This window comes from Jatropha curcas, chromosome 11 (genome assembly GCF_041381405.1).
Source record: "Jatropha curcas cultivar XTBG-Jc1 chromosome 11, XTBG_Jcur_1.0, whole genome shotgun sequence".
Lineage (NCBI taxonomy): Eukaryota > Viridiplantae > Streptophyta > Magnoliopsida > Malpighiales > Euphorbiaceae > Jatropha > Jatropha curcas.
In genome coordinates this window covers 78,852-97,828 of record NC_143161.1, presented here as the reverse complement: position 1 = coordinate 97,828, position 18,977 = coordinate 78,852, and the positions used below count along the sequence as shown (strand labels likewise).

Genomic DNA, 18,977 nt, shown 5'->3' with positions numbered 1-18,977 from the left:
TTAAAAAATAAAAGGAAAAATTATTTTGTAGTCCCTGGAATTTGACAAAATTAATCATTTGATAAAATAATTAACATTCTGTCTGAACAAATATTGATTTTCTCGTTAAATTTCAATAGAAAAGAAAGAGCTGGACAGAGACAAGGTGATTAATTTTATCAAAATGATTTTTACTAAATGATTATTATCAAACCTCAGCAACTAAATGATTATTAATTTTATCAAAATAATTGTTGATAATTCTAAATCTCAACGCCAATGTGGGCCCAGACGTTCATCCCAACAGCATCAACCTGTCAAACAAAACGACCGCGTCATTCCTTCTCCGACTATTGTCCATTAGATATAGAAACCAAAAGTAATTGCTTTATCTCGCAGCAAGCGATACCATGGAGAAGACAAAAATAAATAGCAAGAGGTTTGAAGGGAAGGTAGCTATTGTCACTGCTTCTACGCAGGGAATAGGCTTCGGAATCGCTGAGCGCCTCGGCTTGGAAGGTGCCGCCGTCGTCATTTCTTCTCGCAAGCAGGTTCATTGCTTTGCATTTCTCATATATTATGTTTGGACGATTTTGGAATTCGGAATTTTAAATCTCAGTTTGTTATCCTTTTCTTCGACCTGATCGGCTTCGCTGTGGATTGAATTTCTATTTTCAATCTCATTGATCGGCATAATGAACTCAGCCTAGCCAACGTAGCTGCTGAATCTCGTTTAGCTGACCTTTTTTTTTTCCCTTTCGCGTTGGCTTACATAATTACATGTTAAATAATCAGATTGGATTGTCGCTGTTCGATTCATTAATTGCGAAAACTGGTACAAGTGTTTGATTTATCTTGTTATGGAATAATTTTTCAATTTGGACAAAGTTTCATGATCGGTATTGATTTCCAGGTAGCTTAATTTGCCTTAGGATTTCGGTTGGGGCTCTAGCATCAATCCAACAGACGATAACATTTTCTACTTGACTGCAAACCTAATGAAAATTAAGGATGTCGGTATAAACATTTTTGCCAAAAGAAAATATTGGACAAGTCTACTGTTTCGGTTATATTATTCTTGACATTGTTCACATGAAAAATAAAGGGAGGTACAAATAAGGGAACAGGAGAAGGGTCAACAAGGAGAAATGTTGGTGCTGACATATTATAGCATAAGCAGTTTCCATTGTTGATCAAATGACAGAATATGTTTCCCTGTAAATTAGGTTCTACGATGTTTATATAAATTTGTCAACGTGAAATATACAGCAAGTGTTCCGATAACTAGTTCATTAAGATTTCTGAAACAATGAACAACCCATGTCATATTGAGCCTAATAAATTGAATTTAGGCACGTTCTAGTGCAAGTTGTACTTCTCTTAGATGGTTATTTTTTAGTCTGCAACTCTGCATCTACTAGATCTTGATTGTATGTATGTTTAAATTGATCCAGAAAAATGTAGATGAAGCTGTTCAGAAGCTTAAAGTTCGGGGTATCCAAGTGTTGGGTGTTGTTTGTCATGTGTCAAACGCACAACAAAGGAAGAATCTCATTGAGAAAACAGTTCAGGTGAGAAAATAATCTTTTCTGTGGCTTCTTCTCCTTCCATCCTTCTCTCTCTTTCTTTAATATCTATTTTTATTTGTCTACATGTATTAATCATGAAGGTGTTTGTTCCAGTAGAACTACAGAAAGAGTGCTCTGCACTTGTGGTTAAAGATGGTTCTTGACTGACAGGAAATTGCTGATTTTTGGTTTCAGAAATATGGAAAAATAGATGTGGTTGTATCGAATGCTGCTGCCAATCCAAGCGCTGAATCCATTTTGAACACCCAAGAATCTGTCCTTGACAAGCTATGGGAAATTAATGTCAAAGCCTCTATCCTTCTTTTGCAGGTACCATTTCTATTTTCAATGAATTTCGCATTAGAACTAAAATGTGAATTTTCTTTGCATTTTTCTATAGTAATAAAGAAAGTGGGAATTTTCTCTCTCTTATTTATTTTTTTTTTTTTCTGGCGGCAGGATGCAGCTCCTCACTTGCAGAAGGGTTCTTCAGTTATTCTCATTTCCTCTATTGCTGGTTACCACCCTCAAGCTTCCATGGCTATGTATGGGGTGACAAAGACAGCTCTTCTCGGACTCACTAAGGTACATATTTGTCCTGACTTCTTGTGATATTTCGTTACTTCAGCATTGACAAACCATTGATTGCTATATAATGTATACTGCTCGTTGGGATGTTCTGTCTCTCCCTTGTGAAGTTACAAATGTGGGCTTGAAGTTATTACCCAGTGGTGAAAGGACTGAATTGTTGTATTTGGTTGGTCCATGATCTTTCACTTACAAATGGAATGTATAATATTTCGCTACAAATGGCAGCTTCCCCCTTATCCCGTTAACACTCCCAGGGATTGAAATCTGAGGGCTTGATGCTGGTATTACAAGGTTTAACTATCAAGCAGTCTACCTAGGATCTTGTGTGCGTGTGTGTATATATATAATATACACATTTTTTTTATTGTATTTGTTTGTAAGTAAACGTGGAGTTATCTCATGGAGATGGCAGGAGTTTTAATAGTTTTAATAACAACCAAATCTTAATCCAAAACTAGTTAGAGTCATACATTTGGAAATATTTTAGTTACTTTTTTTTGTGAAAAAATTTTGCAAAAAAAAAAAAAAAAAACTATTTGCTAAACAAAAGTAAAACAGTAAATAATTAAGCTTTAAATTAGTTAGGGTTTACTGTAGATGTTTCGCAACAACTTCTTTCCATGTGGTTCTAGTTTTTTCCTTCTAACGTTTTCTAATTTTTGTTTAGGCCCTTGCAGCTGAGATGGCACCTGATACTCGTGTAAACTGTATAGCACCAGGGTTTGTTCCAACACATTTTGCTGAGTTCATCACGGGCAATGAGGCTTTGGTAAGTATAGTTCCAGACGTTAGTTATTTCCATTTTTGCTCACATTTGGAATAGCCCAAGGACTCTGTGGCTTATTTTTTACTGAATTTGTATCTTCATTGTTGTAGAGGAAGTCCATTGAGGGAAAAACCTTACTGAACAGGCTTGGTACCACAGGAGACATGGCCTCCGCAGCTGCATTTTTGGCATCTGATGATGCTTCTTACATAACCGGAGAAACTTTGATTGTGGCTGGAGGAATACCCTCTAGACTTTAGTTTTCTTCAATGGATTAGCTTTAGTCCACAGTAATAAACAAATAAATATCCTAGCAGAGAGAATTTTTCTTGCTGCTTTTGATGGATTAGCTTTCATTTTTCATGCGTTACATGAATTATGTTACAAACAAAATAGGTACGACTTTTTATTTTCCATGAGAAAAGTAAAAAATTTCTTTTATTGTCTGAAAAAATTGCCTTTGAGGAAGATTGTTATTTTACTTAGCAAAATGGAATACAAAATAACAGATTTTCATCTTTGGAAGCCATTTTACATATAAATTAGAAAAATATGTAATCCTCAGTAAATAAATTTCTAATGTTTGAGTTGTTTTAAAGGAAGATTTTTTTAAAAGAAAACCTTTTGGATTTTAGAGGCCTTGGATACCAAAATATCGTACATTCTTTCAACCCATCAATTTGAAACGTACGATATAATTTTAATTTCTGTTATTTTAATTATTAAGAATTTCAAGTTGCCTCATTCTTTTTTTTTTTTTATTTTATTTTTTCTTCTCATTTTTCACCGTCGATTTTAAAAAAAACAATACTTAAATACTCTTTTCATTCCATTTGATTCGACAAAACACGCATAATAAAAATTTAGTTTAATAAAATTTATTCTAACTCTTTTTATTCTTAACTTAATAAAATATTAATAAAAATCATTCATTAAATGAATAATTATAAATAATATTTTAAAAAAAATATATTTAAATTTAAAAACCTTTTAAATATTTTGACACATTCAAAAAAAAAAAAAAACAAATAATCAAAATGGAACTGATAAATCTTTTTTTATATGCATAGATCAATATTTTATTAAAAAAAATTATTTGATTTAGATATTTAAAATCTTTTTAAGAAAATTATTTTTCATAATTTTATATTTAACCTTACCTTCCAATCATCAAACCAAACAAGACAACATCAAACCAATAAACCAAACAAGACAACATCAAACCAATAAACCAAACAAAACAACGCGAAGCTTATTAAACCTTTCTTCACCTTATCTTTTTCCCAAAAATAAAAAAGGCAATTACCTTACCAATTACCACACCTTGCCATAGGTTACAGTCATTAAACCTTCTTTCACCCCTTCCAAACAAAGGGTAACAGAACCCTATTATTACATGCTATTACACTATATATATATATATACCATACTAAAATCATAATCCCTTTGGGTGACTGCTAAATTATGTACACAAATTAGCCAAAATCAAAATATGCTATAGCGCCAATCATCAAACAACAGTTCTCAGCTTCTTTGCAAAGTCTTCTTTCTTTCCCCTATGGACTTCTTGACACAATCTCCAACGCCTATCATCCCATATCACTAGATTATGCTTGATGTATATATCAGTCTTGTAGCTCTGGAACTTCTAGGCCATTTTATATCCATTTTTAGTACCTAGAAACAAAGTGACTGGTTTTCATGGGTGCCCGATGATTCCATTCCTCACCACTCTTTCAGCATTTACTTGTGAAATCCAATTCAAAATAAAACCAAGATTATGCGAAAATGACAGATATCTACACAGGAACTACATCAGCATCTTGATTATCCTCGCATGTCAAAACAAGACCCTCAACATAGGTTGGGAGGAGAAATTGGAACCATCGACAACCTGTTGAAACAGGCTCCTGTGGTGGAACTATCATCAGTACATTATCATGGCGTCGAACAACACCCATCACACTCACAGTGCTTCCTTCTTTGATATACCTGAGGTCCAATAAAATCCTTAGAAGTATCCAAACCAGAAAACAAAAATCAGAATGTCAAGGAATCGATCAGTTCCCAAGTGCGCAAGGGAATTTAAGATCTGAACAAAAATTGCAAGGGGAAAAAGATTTAGGATATCAGATGGCGTACCCTTCCTTGAGGCGCATAATCCGGTGATCGCTGGAGAGGCTACGATCAGCTAACCAGCGTAAAAAGTTTGGTGATAAATCTCTGTTCTCCTTCTTCACGTCAACTACTGTAGCTGGTTTGACAAATGGAGCAACCTTTGCCCCATAGCCTGCCTTTACTAGTGCTCTTAATCCAGATTGGAAATCTGATATGTAAAAGTCAGCAACATATTTCTGTTCACCAGAATCAGTATGTCATTAAATGCACACAAGATGTTCTCTCTTCCCGAAAAGTAAGGACCCAGGCACAGAAAAGAACTAAAACATCAACTTTAGACAATAAAAGTATTATTCCCAATTAAAGGCACAGCTACAGTTGCAGTTAGTTTATAATCATGAAAGTGTTCGAGACTTAAAGCCATAAAAGTCAATTTGTGTGCCCTCTTATTAACGTGCATAGAATAGAACACTGTCAGTAACTTTTATGTTGTCACTCAGCTACATGATTCTATTTAACAGCATATATCTTAAAATCAGGTGCCAAGATCATTGTTTCTGTTTTAGTTATTTAGTGTTTGACTGAATTGAATTTAACAGGTTTGAATAATGACACCCAAGTACTCGAGCAAATGCAGTGAGAAACTGAACCACCATTGGCAAAAAATTACATATTTCCAAACTGACCTCCGAATATCTAGATCCCCATGAGAAGAAACGGTGCTTGGGATGTGCAGATATTCCACCACACCCCCTGTATTCATGCAGTTCCGTGGAAACATATACGCACCTGGGTACCCTCTGGTAAGATGATTCCAAAGGGATACTGCCACATGTGACAACCTACATAAAAGAAATCCATGCATACATTACATCAAACACAATATACTAAATAGAAATCGTGAACAAAGATGTTTGCTCATATACCATCTGTACACCTTTTTGTACACCTTTTTCAAACTAATACCAAAATATAGCCAAGTTATGTTAAATATTTCAGCTCCAGCTCAACAAGTGCATCTACTCAAAAAGTAAAATGCTAGCTTGAAACTTTAAGCAGAATGCCAAAAACTAAGATAGAAGTTAACTCCATAATAAGAATAACCCGTCAAAGTTTTCCATCAAAAAATGCTGAATGGAAATTTCTCTGCATTAATAGCATACAGACTCATGGTAGATTCCAGGCTGACGGGTTTACATAACAAGTATTTATTTCTTTAAACCAATGCAGATTGCTCAGGAAGTCATTAAAAGAGTTCAGGAAGACATTAAAAGGGCTGAGGTAGTGATATCATTAATGGAAAGCCATGAATTGGTCATTTTGGCATGTCTCAATTGAAATTACTTCGGGGAAATCAAGCACCTGAGTATAAATTATAATAGAAAGACAAAACGGTGAACCATAAAACAAGGAGGTCTGAAGTCAAGGTAAAGACACAATCGACGCTCCTAAAGAAAAAAACAAGCATATTGCAATCAGTTCACCGAGTAGGTTTGAAGTCATCTCATAGAATTCAATCTTTTAACCCCACAACAAGCAAATATGGTCCCCTCTAACATCTAACCAGCACATGCAACCAAGATTGTGCGTGACAGCTTTGCTGGCTCAACTCCACCTCTCATGTGGACCAAAACTTTCAACGGGCTTCAAGACACTGGGAAAATTGCGAGTACATAACTTAAGTTCCCTCAGCTCCGGAGGGAGAAAGCTTATGGGGGGATAGAACATAGACATACGGAGAAAAAAACTATCCTCTTAATTAAGAATCAGCAGAAAGTTAAATCATTCATAAACGAACCGTTGGTTATTTCAATTAAAGTAAGCTAAATTCCATAAAAGTCTGCGTTTCTCCGTTTAGCTTTCTAGTCCTTAAATTAAAATTACAAGCATCAATCCAAACGCCCACCTACTACATATCTAAGAAAAAATTTTAAAAAAAAAGTATATTGAGAAAAAAGAACCAAGGAATTGACCCCAGAGATAATATAGGAGAATAAAGTAGCGTAATGTGTAATATAATCAGAGAGTGGTGTGAAAATTACCCCAGTGACCTTGACGTACTGTCCATCAATAGCACCTCTAAGCTCAGCATCGGGATACCTGCTAACAAACCCTAACAGCCCTTTCCTTCCCCAGACGCAATTCCAGATAAGCCCTACAATTACGGGGATCAGTATCGCTCCCACGGCCACCAAAATAACCGCTTTTTTAACTGCCACCATTAGGAATGCACCAACAAGCAATCCCATGGCCACCACTACCAGTATCACCCACACCACGGGCCTTGAAATCCTAAAACCGACCTTTACATCCTCCGTCAAGCTGGTAACAGCAGACCCATAGAGCGCCTTGCTAGAGCCGGATCCAATTACTGAGGCAGTATGGTCGAGCTGGCCGGATCTCCTGTGGGATGGTGGAAGCGAACCGGAGCCCAATGGACCGGAGCCAAGGGGTCCGGAGGTGATGAGACCGGTGGGCTGGAGGGGCATAGGACCGGAGGATTTCTTGACTGGTCCGGAGTTGGGCCCGGATCGGACGGATCCGCTATTGTGTTGAGAAGAGGAGGAATGGCGCGAGGGTTGCTTGGGTATAGGAGGAGGAGAAGGCCCAGTAGGAGAGTGTTGATCGAGGACGGGGATGTCAAACATTTTACCTAGCTCGCCTGACTTTTTGATATCACCTCCGGTATAAGGAACGGCGCGTGATGCCATTGTAGGTTGCTTCTCCTTGAGAGGCTGGTCCGGTCGACCGGAGACGACGAGCCCATTTTTGAGCTGGTGTGACGTAATTCTTGTTCCCATTTTTTGTAATTGTAGGGTGATTGATCGAGAGAGAGAGAGAAGCAGAAGTGAAGAGTGTGGAGGGCAGAGTAATGAGCAGTAGGAGGAGGAGATGGCGTTTTGCTGTTAGTGCTAGAGGGCGACGAGATGACTGGAAAGGAGCTGAGAAATTGCGATAATGACGTGTGTATCCCTGTGGTGGACGTAGGTGTCTGTTAATGGGGCTACAGTTATTGGGTTTGTTTGAGGCTTCAAAGTTGTTTAACTCAAATAGAGTTGAGATTATTACGACTCTGATACTGATTTCTGATGTGCTCATTAATCACACTCCCATTTTATCCCTTGTTGGTCCTTCCTCAATCAATACTACTATACTATGTGCCCTGCCCTGCCCTTACTTTATTCTTTTGCTTTTCTTTTCTTTTCTTTTCTTTTTGTCAGCTACTGCCTAATATTTTACGTAATTGACTCATTTTTTCTTTTCTTTTCTTTTTCTAAAACTAAAAATACATACAAAATCAAATTCAACCAAACGGTGATTGCATTTCTTTAAAAAAAAAAAAATAAAAAAAAAATACTAAAAGAGTTTATGCAGCCAGCCATACAAGGAAGGAAGGAAGGAGGCTGCTGGGTCCTGGTTTGGAGATGGAGATCTATCATTTCCTTCCAATTCCAAAAATATACAGCTATCAGAAATTATTATTTCAACTATTGAATTTGATAATAATATCAATATTTGGACCACTTCTAATATTAACTACTAGTTTGTTTACTATTAACTGATTCAATCACGTACGGGCTAATGTTGTAATTTCATTACTCCAATAGGTCGGTGGCTATGTAAGGACGAAAATGTCCTCTTGTGATGATCCCATGAGAGGAACGGGAATCCTAGGAGGACCCACTACTATCCAATTTGAGGACGCGCATTATCTTGTAATTTTATGCTCCGAGTCCGAATGGGTTAGTGTTAGTGTTTTTCGTATCACCACTATTGCATTATTTTCATATGAAAAATGTTTTAAAAATTTTTGAAAGATATTAAACTTTACGCAATCATGCAAATTTGATTCTAGTATTTCAAATATATTTTTGCCACAAGTATTCTGTATAATAGTATAAATTGCCAGAAGTATTTTAATGCACGACACAAAACTAAACTCGTTAGCATTCTAACCAAAAGTAAAGAACCACTCGTCTCCAAACATTGGGCTGGACTTGAAGCCCACTTTTCCTATAGCCCATAGTAAGCGGAATTTGTTTGTTGCACTCTTGGACTTCCCCATAGGGCCCAGCATACTTCGCTCAAATCGATTTAAGTTGCCACGCCAAATTAATTTTGGTTGAAGCTCATGCAGAGAGTTTTATAATTTAGTATCCAGACCTCCAAGGCAAGGGTGCTTGTCAGCTTTGGCTATTGAAAATGACAATTCAAGCCAACTTGCAATGAATATGGCCTGTGGCTGTATTAAGATAATTTTCCTACGTAACGCACCACTTGAGAAGCAGCAGCACGAACACGTAAGAGATAAATGCAGTCACCACTCACCACAGGCACGGGGGAAAACTTGCAACTTATAACGGAATAATCAAACGAAATTCATCTATTCACTATTCAAAAAAGCTTTGATCATTTTAGATTCATATATGTTTTTTCATTCTATTAATAGGATACACCCCAAATATTATATTTTTATATTATGTAATCTAATTATCAAGTATATAAATTCTTTATATTTTAAAAAATAAATAAATTTTAAATTATTAGTTTTTTTATCTAAAAATGATAACTCAAACAATCAAAATTTTACTAATTAATATATAATAATGAAAGAGTTTAGAATGAGTTTTAGCTCATTAATTTGCTATTAGTAAGCCAGCAGGTGAATTTCATTTAAAAATTCATACATTGATTAGGGTATGGGATATATTCGTGCCATCAGTACCAAAAACATAAAAAATGATTTGCAATATATGTTATATTCTTTGTTTCGAAATGAAATAAAGAAATTGCTTCCCCATTTTTATATTATTATGATATGATATGAAATGATATGATGCGATGCGCACAAAGGTTCTAATAGTATTAGACTTGACTTACAAGTCAATCATAGAAAAGTTGTGATTAATGATCCCTAACATCCTGTTTGGGTTTTATTATTAGGAGATTCCAAATGTTAATTACCATTCACCGAGTAAGCGTCATGTCGTTTAGGAGAATAGTTCTAACGGTTGTGAACATTTTAAAAAAAAAAAAAAAGCAATTAAGATAGACGGGACTCATTTGCGACTTGTTTTTTCCTCGCAATTACACGTGTACTCGTAAGTTGTATGTAGAAAACAAAGAGAAAAAACAAAAAAACAAAAAGGAAAGCTATATAGTTTTAGTTGAATTAAAAGGGAAAGGAAGGGCATATATCCAAAGCTTGAATGATATGCAAAGCTTAATCAATCTATCTGTCTGTCTATCTATCAATGGTCTCATGACTCATGGATGGAAAGCTTTTTGCAACTGTGGCCACTTAACATTAATGATCCAAAAAAGAAACAACTATCAGAAACAGAAACTAAAGTCTTTACTTTTCAATGGAGCCATCACGAGACGTCCCTGAAATCTCTGCTTTGAATTCATCTTTCTACTGTCAAACGCCCTAATCTTTTCACCTTCTTCGCGACGACCTGCATTTTCATCAGTTTTTCTTTCCCATTCTTGATGCCATAGCTTCTCTCTTAATTGTAATAGTTTTCTATTGCTCGTCTTTCCTCCAGCAAAAAACTTCTAAAATGGAAACTTTTCTTGTCCTTTTTAAGTAGTTCTCTCTGTTTTTCTAGCTCAAGAACTTGCTACGTTTTCCTTCTCTCTATGACTATTTCCCCATTGTTTCCATCTATTCATGAAAACTCATCTTTCCTTTTCATTTTTCTACGGAACCCATGTTTTTAAATCAGTTCATGCACTTTCTGAAATCAATTCACACTTTCAGAAGGAAGACTCCTCCTTTTGATTGTTTGGTTTGACTAGCACACAACCAAAATCAAACCCAAAAGAGGAAATCGAAAACAAATGGCGGGCTCATGCTTCCATGCATTTCGCCTTCGAAGATCCAAGAGCAAACCGTTCACAATTCCTTCCTCATCCAAAACCCAGTTCAATTCTGACATGGAGAACATGGAGAAGAAGAGATTTGACAGCTTGGAGTCTTGGTCAATGATATTGGAGTCTGAGAATGTGGATGCATGGGAGACGTCAAAGGAGGACCAAGAGGAATGGACTGCTGACCTTTCCCAGTTGTTTATCGGTAACAAGTTTGCCTCCGGGGCTCACAGTAGGATTTATCGTGGAATTTATAAGCAAAGAGCTGTTGCTGTGAAGATGGTGAGAATTCCAAACCAAAATGAGGAGACTCGAACTTTACTCGAGCAACAATTTAAATCTGAAGTTGCTTTGCTTTCGCGTCTCTTTCATCCCAATATAGTTCAGGTAGCGTCCTATAAATTTTCTTGATTTTCTGTCAAGTTTATTTGAATGAAATGATATGTAGCAATGAAGTAAACTAAATCATATCTTTAGCCTCCAAATTCTCAATCAAGACGTTGTCAGATACTTTTCTGTAATTAGATAGAATCTTCTTGGTACAGTCATTCTTAAAATTTGGACTGCTGCAGTGAAAATGGACACTGTGTGAAAACTTCGCTAAATTCTACAATTTCTTTACTTATCCTATTAATCATCTCTATGCTCTGTGGCTGCAATGTCATGATGGTTTGCTCTGGAATTTGGAGACACCCAAAATATCCAGGGTGTCAACTTTACAAAGCCTTGGCTCCAACTAATTGTAGTCATCCACAATTTCACCATTCACCCGGTGTCTTTTTTAGAGGGGACTTTCAACCTGAAATTTGCTGCCTTTTAGTATGTAAGCCATGAACATTTAAGCAGTGGTATTGTTTTCCGCGTAACTCCCCGTTATATAACCATTCAAAAATAATGTTACTCTTAACTTAATTAAAAACTTTGATTTCACTAAAATGGATGGCCTATTAAAATTGCTGCTCTTATAATGCTGGATGGTAAACCAACTTCTTTACAGTTCATTGCAGCGTGTAAAAGGCCACCTGTGTACTGTATCATCACAGAATACATGTCACAAGGAACTCTGAGGATGTATCTCAACAAGAAAGAGCCCTACTCTCTTTCAACAGAAACAATATTGAGGTTAGCTCTTGATATATCGCGAGGAATGGAATATCTTCATTCACAAGGAGTGATCCACAGAGATCTCAAGTCAAATAATTTGCTTCTAAATGATGAAATGCGGGTTAAGGTAGCAGATTTTGGCACATCGTGTCTAGAAACACAATGCCAAGAAACTAAAGGAAACAAGGGAACTTACCGCTGGATGGCGCCTGAGATGATCAAGGAAAAGCCTTATACTCGGAAAGTTGATGTTTACAGTTTCGGAATTGTGTTATGGGAGCTCACTACTGCTTTGCTTCCCTTTCAAGGAATGACCCCTGTACAGGCTGCATTTGCTGTGGCTGAGAAGGTCAGATAGCTATACTTTGATGCAAATTTCTTCCTCTTGGAATATGATTATGCTTATTACTAGATTTCTTAAAATGTTGCCTTTCATAACTTTCTTTTGAATGTTTGATGCTGTTACCTAGAAGTAGTATTGAGACCTTCCCATGATTTAGTTCTAGTTCTTCTCTTGATCAACTCTGAATATTTTTTGCTAATGGTAGTGAAGCCCATGACTGCTGAAAGAAAACAAAAGTAAGCATTATGGTCCCTAAAATGTGACCAACTAGCTAGACCATATTTTGGTTGAGACGTGATGAGAAAGTTAAACAAATCAAGTTACTGAACCTCACAATTAAATATAATGATGATGATTTGTTAGCATATTGAAAAGAGATGGGTAGCAATGTATAGTCTTCTTCTTTCAGTCTTATAGCTACTGGAAATTAGATTGATGTTGTCTTTGTTTTTAGAGGTCCTGTCCATCTTCAAGACATAGCTCTTAATAGTTCATCATAGATGGAATCAGAGACAATCCATTATCTAAAAGTACCTGTTATTCTGTTATTCTTTTCTTTAAATATCAATAGACAAAGTTTTAAGTTCTCTGATTTTCCACTGCATACAAAATAGATGCTGAAGGTCAAATTTTTTTTTTGTTCGAAAGATCCAGAGGTTGTGTCATTAACATCATGCTACATGCTTTATGCCTGTGATTTCCTAAGTGAATTTAAATATTTAATCAAAGAGTTGTTTGCATGTTATTGCTGTGGCGGGCAGAATAAACCTAATTTACTTTGTTTTTGTCATTTGTTTCAAACTAGTGTAGTGAGGTACTTAAAAGTGGGAAGGCATTGAATATAGGTGATGCTGGTTTGCTTTTAGACCTGTTTCAGCAACAAATGTATATATGATTAGCTCTTATCATGGTTTTCGCACAAATTATTGAAGAAAATAATAATAAAAAAAATTGATGAACTATTGTTTGTCGTTTCATTCTTCCTAAATATTATTAACTTCTCCCCCTGCCTATTTCTCCTATGCTAACGGTAGAGCAGATAAATTTTTGCTAATATTTTATCCATAGGGAATCACAATGGGTTGTTATGTAAGAGAATCATCTAAGTTAGTAAACATCTCTTTTGGTATTAAGAAAGTAGAATATTTTCATTCTATTTATTTGGGTAATGTTTTCTGTTGATTTCATGATCTGCTGCTTATTTATCCATAGCTGTTACAGGTTGTTTAGAAAAGTAGTCATAATGCCCTAATGGATGAATTTTTATTTGGAGAAAATGGTGCATATTATTGAATGGAATAACATACAGAGATCCTATCAAAACAGTCTAGGATCTCCTTCCTCTATCCACGCACTTCAAAAACCATACATTTGACTTGGCTAGTTTTGCTAACTTGTGTGCTAATACAATTGGATTTACTACCCACTTGTTGAAACACTAATATATGAAATGTAACCAAGGTCCAAGCTGCAGATATCTATTGCAAAATATTATGCTTATAAAAAAAAAAAAAACGTATTCCTCTGGATAACTGTTCTGCTGCATGCAAGAAAAAGATCTGTAGGTATCAACAAACTATACAATCTCAAATAACGTGAATGAAATCTTCAACATAATTTGATACGATTGCGATGTTTTTATTTTGAAGTAGCTTCCAATTTTGTTGCTAACATTCGCTAATATTTGGGACTCAAACTGCAATAGGAACGACTTATCTTGTATTAATTTGTCCATTTGCAGAATGAGCGGCCTCCAATGCCAGCAAGTTGTCAGCCAGCACTTGCACACTTAATAAAGCGTTGCTGGGCCGCGAACCCATCAAAGCGACCGGACTTCAGTGACATTGTTTCTGCTCTGGAGAAGTATGATGAATGTGTCAAAGAGGGCCTTCCTCTTACTTCACACCCAGGGCTTGTCAGCCGGAATGTCATCCTAGAACGCTTGAAAGGCTGTGTATCCATGAACTCATCTATACCTGTACATGCATAGCATCCTTGGGAGGTATTGCCATCTCTTCAGATCCTTAAGGTAATTAACTTGTATATGACGTGCTTTCAATTGTCTAAGGTCATGCTCAATAATGGCGTATCAATAAGGTTGACAGGGACAGGGGCCTCGGAATAGATCCTCGCTTTGGTAGTTAATTATTATTGTTTGATTTTTAGTAAGAAGTAGAGTGAATGTGAAAATTACAGGGAAAAGAATGAATAGGGATGCTGCAGTAATGCTCATATGACATTGTGCCTAAGTAGGAGCTATCGAGTGGCGTGGCCAAGTTGTGCTGGTATGCTGTAGCGTAGACAATCATCTTTGCAAGCTAGAAAAAACCATAGGCTAGATTCTTCAAACCAAACCAGTTATGGCAATTAATGTATAAATGAAAGATGATGTTTCTAATATTCACTAATTAAGTTGATACATGATTGTTTGTTTTTTAGAACTTTTATTCAGTTTGTTCAATTGCTCTTTAGGTTATATCAGATGCTTCATCATAACAGATTGGGAGCCCCCAGTAATGATCTCAGCTGGTTGGACCAATTGTGGACTCTCCATTTATATATGCATTATGCATGTCCAATTCTTATCCAAAACTAGTACAGTTCTCTTGGGTAGTGTCATGTTGCCACCCGATAAGTATTAGAAGTCATGAAATCAATCTAGTTGGAGGAATCTCCACCTAATGCCACCATTTCTTGACCTTAATTATTAATCATATCATTAAAAACATGTTACTGGTTTAAATACAAACCGTAAGATTTTCGATTGTCCTGGGTAGCATCAGCATTCAATGGGTCCTAGAAATCCTACATTTACAAATGAAAAATACGAAAGAGGTCTTTTAGACTTTAGGATTATAAAAGAAGAAAAAATGGAAGGCAGTTTGTGCGGGTAATGATTGATTCATGCACAGCTTGCTGTGTTACACTCCATCGAGTTTCTTTGCTTTTTAGGTAAAATTCACCTGGGAAATGCAGTTTGTTTATTTTCAATCACGGGCGGAATGTGAAAAGCACAACACTTACAATCAAGACAGAAAAAGTAGACCTTGCATCCAAATCTTCCCATTCACTGGAAGAAGTGGTCAATATTCCTGGAAGCTCAAAAAGAACAAAAGAGAGAAAATTTCAAAGATATCCAATGTAACATGTATATAATTGGGAAAGAAGACCGAAGGTAACAGGAAAGAAAATAGCTAAAAAAAAAAAAAAGTATAAAACAACATTTTTTTTTTTATTTTTAAATTTTCAGTTTCTTAGCACTAATATTTTTCCATTGGTTCACATGAACAACTGTGTCTTGCACTCATAACAAACCGATCGAGCCACATATATTAAACTTTCACAGTAATTCAACCAAATAACACATAGAAACATTAAAATTGAAAACAACATTTTCTTTGCTCAGGAGGGGCACCACAGGTCCCCACGTATATATTTGAATAATCAAAATTACCAGTCGCTTAAACTCTATGAAGAAGTACGCAGACGTGTCTTAATCCATGATTCCAGATATTGCAACTCCTCATTGCTTATTGAATGGCCAAGACCAGGATAAGCCTGCAAAATTGTAGACGGCAACTCTCTTAGAAGTCAAATAACAAGCAGAAAATCTGAGGAAGCATAAAATATGTTACCTTAAACTCACAGCTTACACCAGCCTTTTCAAGAAAAATGGGGCCTGCTTGTCCGGCTTCAAACAATACTGTTCTGTCAGCAATACCATGCGACCACAAAATAGGTGTCTGCACAAATTTCACATCTTTAACCATTAAACCATAAAACAAAAGAAAATTTGTTACTAATTAGAAGTGAATCACCCAGAAAATTATTTGTGTTTTAAAAGATCACGATTCTTGACCATTAGAAGCACATGAATAAAAAAGGATAAAGGTAAATAGATCACCAAAAGCACCACTTGATGCTAGGAGGGAGCATCATAGCTTTATTTAGCTAGCAGTAGGTACCTTTCTGGCATCTGGTGGAAACTGTTCAATAATAGAAGAGTTGAAAGGAACCCATCCACTAAAGACTGCACCGCCTCCTAGAGTTTTCGGGTACAGCAGAACACTAGCCAAGGTCAAGGCACCTGCAAAAGGAATTGACAGATTGTCAAAGATCCCTAATGAAACCAAGATTATTTTTTATGAAGAGAGAGAGAGAGAGAGAGAGAGAGAGAGAGAGGGACACCTCCTTGACTAAATCCACACACAAATACATTATCAGGATTTGTCCCAGCTGCTATTTCCTGGTCTATCATTGCATGCACATTCTTAACTGCTTTCTGCAAACCATCTTCATCTTTGGGAGAATCCTAGCATGTCAGCCAAAACAACCTTAAAACCATATGGGGTGGTCAGATTGTAAAATTGACGAGGTAGATCATTTTCAAGTTTGACCAGTGACTAGAGAGATGATCCAATCATTCTTTTAGATTACAATTCTGTTTTCCAAACCATCAGAAATTAGAGTATTTAAATATGCAAAGACAGTTTGTGCTTGATATTGCAAAAAACAAAACAATTATATACAATTTCAAAATATGAAAATGTACCATTGATAATACAATAATAGCAATGATTTTGTTGTATATAACACTTAATTGTGTCTCTTCTTTTATGCATTTCTGTACATTTTTGCATAGGTGCATATGCTCATTCATAAATCGAATGCACATATTACCGCTTCTACTCAAAATATTTGCTGGATCTCTCATTGTGCAAGGACTAAGTAGATTTACTTTTATCCATAGTTATTGAATTTATAATAAATTTCAGCACAACCACTAAATATCAATTTACATGACCAAAATCACTCAATAAGACTGTCATACTCAGTAGTTAAATTTGGCTAATCTCTATAAAAAGTCAGCAGTTATCATACTCGATAGTTGTTAAATTTATTTGCTAATACAAATTGAGATTCAGTGGCCATGCTCAAATTACATGACAAATTCATTGATCAACAGTAAAAATTGACTCATAACAAGTATCAAACATAACTTAAATTCTCATCTAGAAATTTCAAGAAAGTAGTTCCAGAATCAGTAGCTATTTGAGCAAAATAGAATATTAACAAAAAATAATGCACAAAAAGGGCCCATTTCTTTAACCCACAAAATCATCCAATATGTGACACCATGATGAACCTAGAAAAGATCGTTATGATCATTACAAAATCTCAAAACTAGAGAACTCATCAATAACAACTTCATGTTTTTTTTTTCTTTTGAAACTAACTTCATGGGTATGTTAGTTATGCACAAATTGGCCCAAGTACAGTATTCAGAAACTGAAATGAGCAAAGTAATGATTTTAGCGAAGGACAATAATTCAATCAAAACTCAGTAAGTAGATAGCAGACGCATGGATTAAGATACCTCAGTTAAGAAATATTACTTCCACAACTCGTTCATGAGACCTAAATTGTAGGCTGTTAGAACTATGATCAAACTAAGGTCAAGATGCATGGAATGAAATTCACAAGAGAATGACATATAAAGAAGTAGGAAAAGCTTAACTTACAGCTGTGATGGGGATCTCATGGATGTCAAACCATGATGGCATTACAGCACGATCTACAAAGACAAGCAAATATATTTGTAATACACTACACCAAATCCAAAAAATCCCACAGCTAGATTAATATTTTATGAGATTGCATGTTTTGTAAAACCTGCTGAGCCATTCAAGATCAGAAAACGTTAACCTAAACAAAATGAAGATAAGATAACGAGGGCACGCACAATTTTAACACACTTGCAAATTCAACACATTCTACCTCATAAAATACACCCCTGACCCCTCTTCCGACTAAACGCATGGTATTGCAATTAATTACTCCGTTCACTCCCATAATCAGTGCAATTCTTCTGAAACAGCTTGTTCCAACAATTAAAACAATTCATCAAAATAACTCCACAAAATTCGCAATATCATTCAAACATAGTAGAACATCAAAAGGGGACTCGAAACGGAACCAAATCAATACACCAAGATTAACAAAAACCTCATTTATTTATTTTTCACAACCGAAAAATAACACCAATATGATAACTAATTTCATTCAGATTACCACATGAAAGATTTACCGAAATAAGCACAAGAAAAAAGAAAAAACAAACACGGAAATTTATTATGATGTATGTTAGCGTTCACGAGAATGCTTACAGTTGCAAGTGACCGGACTATTAGGAGCAGAAGGGAAAGACCATTTGGTAGTTCTGAACTCAGGAGACGTGAAGAGAGTTTTGATTGGTTCATTGGCAGGACCAGAATCACCCAATCCATGAAGCCAAAGAATAAAACTACGAGCCATGGATTGTGGATTTTGAGGAGGAGAAGGATTTGGCTGAAAGAAGAATAGGATAAACACAAGGATGCTACAGAGAACCACCGTAAAGAGTGGTGAAACCTTTGTTGGCAGTAGCATTTTTCGTCTTCCATAGCTACCCCTTTTATTTTAAGTTTCGCGACTGCTTGAAAACGAATGTGAAATTACTTGGATTACCCCTTATGTTGCTTTTTTTCCTGTTAACTCAGAAATCTTGTATCATTAAAATTCTAACAATTTCCAGACAAGAATTTTTATTTAATATATTACTTTTCATGCTTGACAATTACTCTTCTTAATTTTC

General features: G+C 35.8%; 4 protein-coding genes across 8 annotated transcripts; 2 read left to right on the top strand and 2 right to left on the bottom strand.

The window, feature by feature from the left end:
* Positions 1-322: 322 nt before the first annotated feature.
* IBR1 (indole-3-butyric acid response 1) lies at positions 323-3,358 on the top strand. Its single transcript, XM_012235875.4, has 6 exons — positions 323-530; positions 1,434-1,550; positions 1,743-1,877; positions 2,007-2,132; positions 2,806-2,907; positions 3,015-3,358. The coding sequence occupies exons 1-6, from the start codon at positions 390-392 to the stop codon at positions 3,162-3,164; spliced, it is 771 nt and encodes a 256-aa protein (XP_012091265.1). The 5' UTR covers positions 323-389; the 3' UTR covers positions 3,165-3,358.
* Positions 3,359-4,156: 798 nt separating this feature from the next.
* LOC105649272 (Ubiquitin-specific protease family C19-related protein) lies at positions 4,157-8,125 on the bottom strand. Its single transcript, XM_012235874.4, has 4 exons — positions 7,065-8,125; positions 5,709-5,864; positions 5,047-5,258; positions 4,157-4,896 (listed from the first exon to the last, which is right to left on the bottom strand). Exons 1-4 carry the CDS (start codon positions 7,821-7,823, stop codon positions 4,704-4,706), a joined length of 1,320 nt encoding a protein of 439 aa, XP_012091264.1. The 5' UTR covers positions 7,824-8,125; the 3' UTR covers positions 4,157-4,703.
* A 2,088-nt stretch (positions 8,126-10,213) lies between these two features.
* HT1 (Protein kinase superfamily protein) lies at positions 10,214-15,108 on the top strand. 3 transcript variants are annotated; one of them, XM_012235873.4, is made up of 4 exons: positions 10,214-11,283; positions 11,894-12,349; positions 14,085-14,372; positions 14,816-15,108. In XM_012235873.4, exons 1-3 carry the CDS (start codon positions 10,867-10,869, stop codon positions 14,331-14,333), a joined length of 1,122 nt encoding a protein of 373 aa, XP_012091263.1. In that variant the 5' UTR covers positions 10,214-10,866; the 3' UTR covers positions 14,334-14,372; positions 14,816-15,108. The 3 variants fall into 3 exon arrangements, with proteins under 3 accessions (XP_012091263.1, XP_020541367.1, XP_012091262.1); XM_020685708.3 differs by lacking the exon at positions 14,816-15,108 and adding an exon at positions 14,540-14,784; XM_012235872.4 differs by lacking the exon at positions 14,816-15,108 and having other exon boundaries at positions 14,085-14,784.
* On the bottom strand, positions 15,034-18,820 carry LOC105649270 (putative carboxylesterase SOBER1-like). Of its 3 annotated transcripts, XR_001047611.4 has the most exons (8): positions 18,511-18,819; positions 17,866-17,918; positions 16,532-16,655; positions 16,309-16,430; positions 15,979-16,086; positions 15,798-15,901; positions 15,390-15,435; positions 15,034-15,306 (listed from the first exon to the last, which is right to left on the bottom strand). XR_001047611.4 is itself a non-coding variant. In XM_089716106.1 (7 exons), the coding sequence occupies exons 1-6, from the start codon at positions 18,770-18,772 to the stop codon at positions 15,812-15,814; spliced, it is 759 nt and encodes a 252-aa protein (XP_089572232.1). In that variant the 5' UTR covers positions 18,773-18,820; the 3' UTR covers positions 15,034-15,306; positions 15,798-15,811. The 3 variants fall into 3 exon arrangements, 2 of the variants coding, with proteins under 2 accessions (XP_089572232.1, XP_012091261.1); XM_089716106.1 differs by lacking the exon at positions 15,390-15,435 and having other exon boundaries at positions 18,511-18,820; XM_012235871.4 differs by having other exon boundaries at positions 15,295-15,435.
* Between the last annotated feature and the right edge of the window lie 157 nt (positions 18,821-18,977).

Bases quoted from the DNA above. Each gene is read 5' to 3' on its own strand.
- IBR1 (XM_012235875.4), top strand. From the start codon at position 390: ATGGAGAAGACAAAAATAAATAGCAAGAGGTTTGAAGGGAAGGTAGCT. The intron at 531-1,433 runs GTTCATTGCTTT...AAATTGATCCAG, and splicing joins TCATTTCTTCTCGCAAGCAG to AAAAATGTAGATGAAGCTGT. The intron at 2,133-2,805 runs GTACATATTTGT...ATTTTTGTTTAG, and splicing joins CTCTTCTCGGACTCACTAAG to GCCCTTGCAGCTGAGATGGC.
- LOC105649272 (XM_012235874.4), bottom strand. From the start codon at position 7,823: ATGGGAACAAGAATTACGTCACACCAGCTCAAAAATGGGCTCGTCGTC. The intron at 5,259-5,708 runs GTCAGTTTGGAA...TCTGGTGAACAG, and splicing joins GGGGATCTAGATATTCGGAG to AAATATGTTGCTGACTTTTA. The intron at 4,897-5,046 runs GTACGCCATCTG...ATTGGACCTCAG, and splicing joins ATTATGCGCCTCAAGGAAGG to GTATATCAAAGAAGGAAGCA.
- HT1 (XM_012235873.4), top strand. From the start codon at position 10,867: ATGGCGGGCTCATGCTTCCATGCATTTCGCCTTCGAAGATCCAAGAGC. The intron at 11,284-11,893 runs GTAGCGTCCTAT...ACTTCTTTACAG, and splicing joins TTCATCCCAATATAGTTCAG to TTCATTGCAGCGTGTAAAAG. The intron at 12,350-14,084 runs GTCAGATAGCTA...GTCCATTTGCAG, and splicing joins CATTTGCTGTGGCTGAGAAG to AATGAGCGGCCTCCAATGCC.
- LOC105649270 (XM_089716106.1), bottom strand. From the start codon at position 18,772: ATGCTACTGCCAACAAAGGTTTCACCACTCTTTACGGTGGTTCTCTGT. The intron at 16,656-17,865 runs GTAAGTTAAGCT...CTGACATGCTAG, and splicing joins ATGAGATCCCCATCACAGCT to GATTCTCCCAAAGATGAAGA. The intron at 16,431-16,531 runs GTGTCCCTCTCT...TTCCTTTTGCAG, and splicing joins GTGTGGATTTAGTCAAGGAG to GTGCCTTGACCTTGGCTAGT.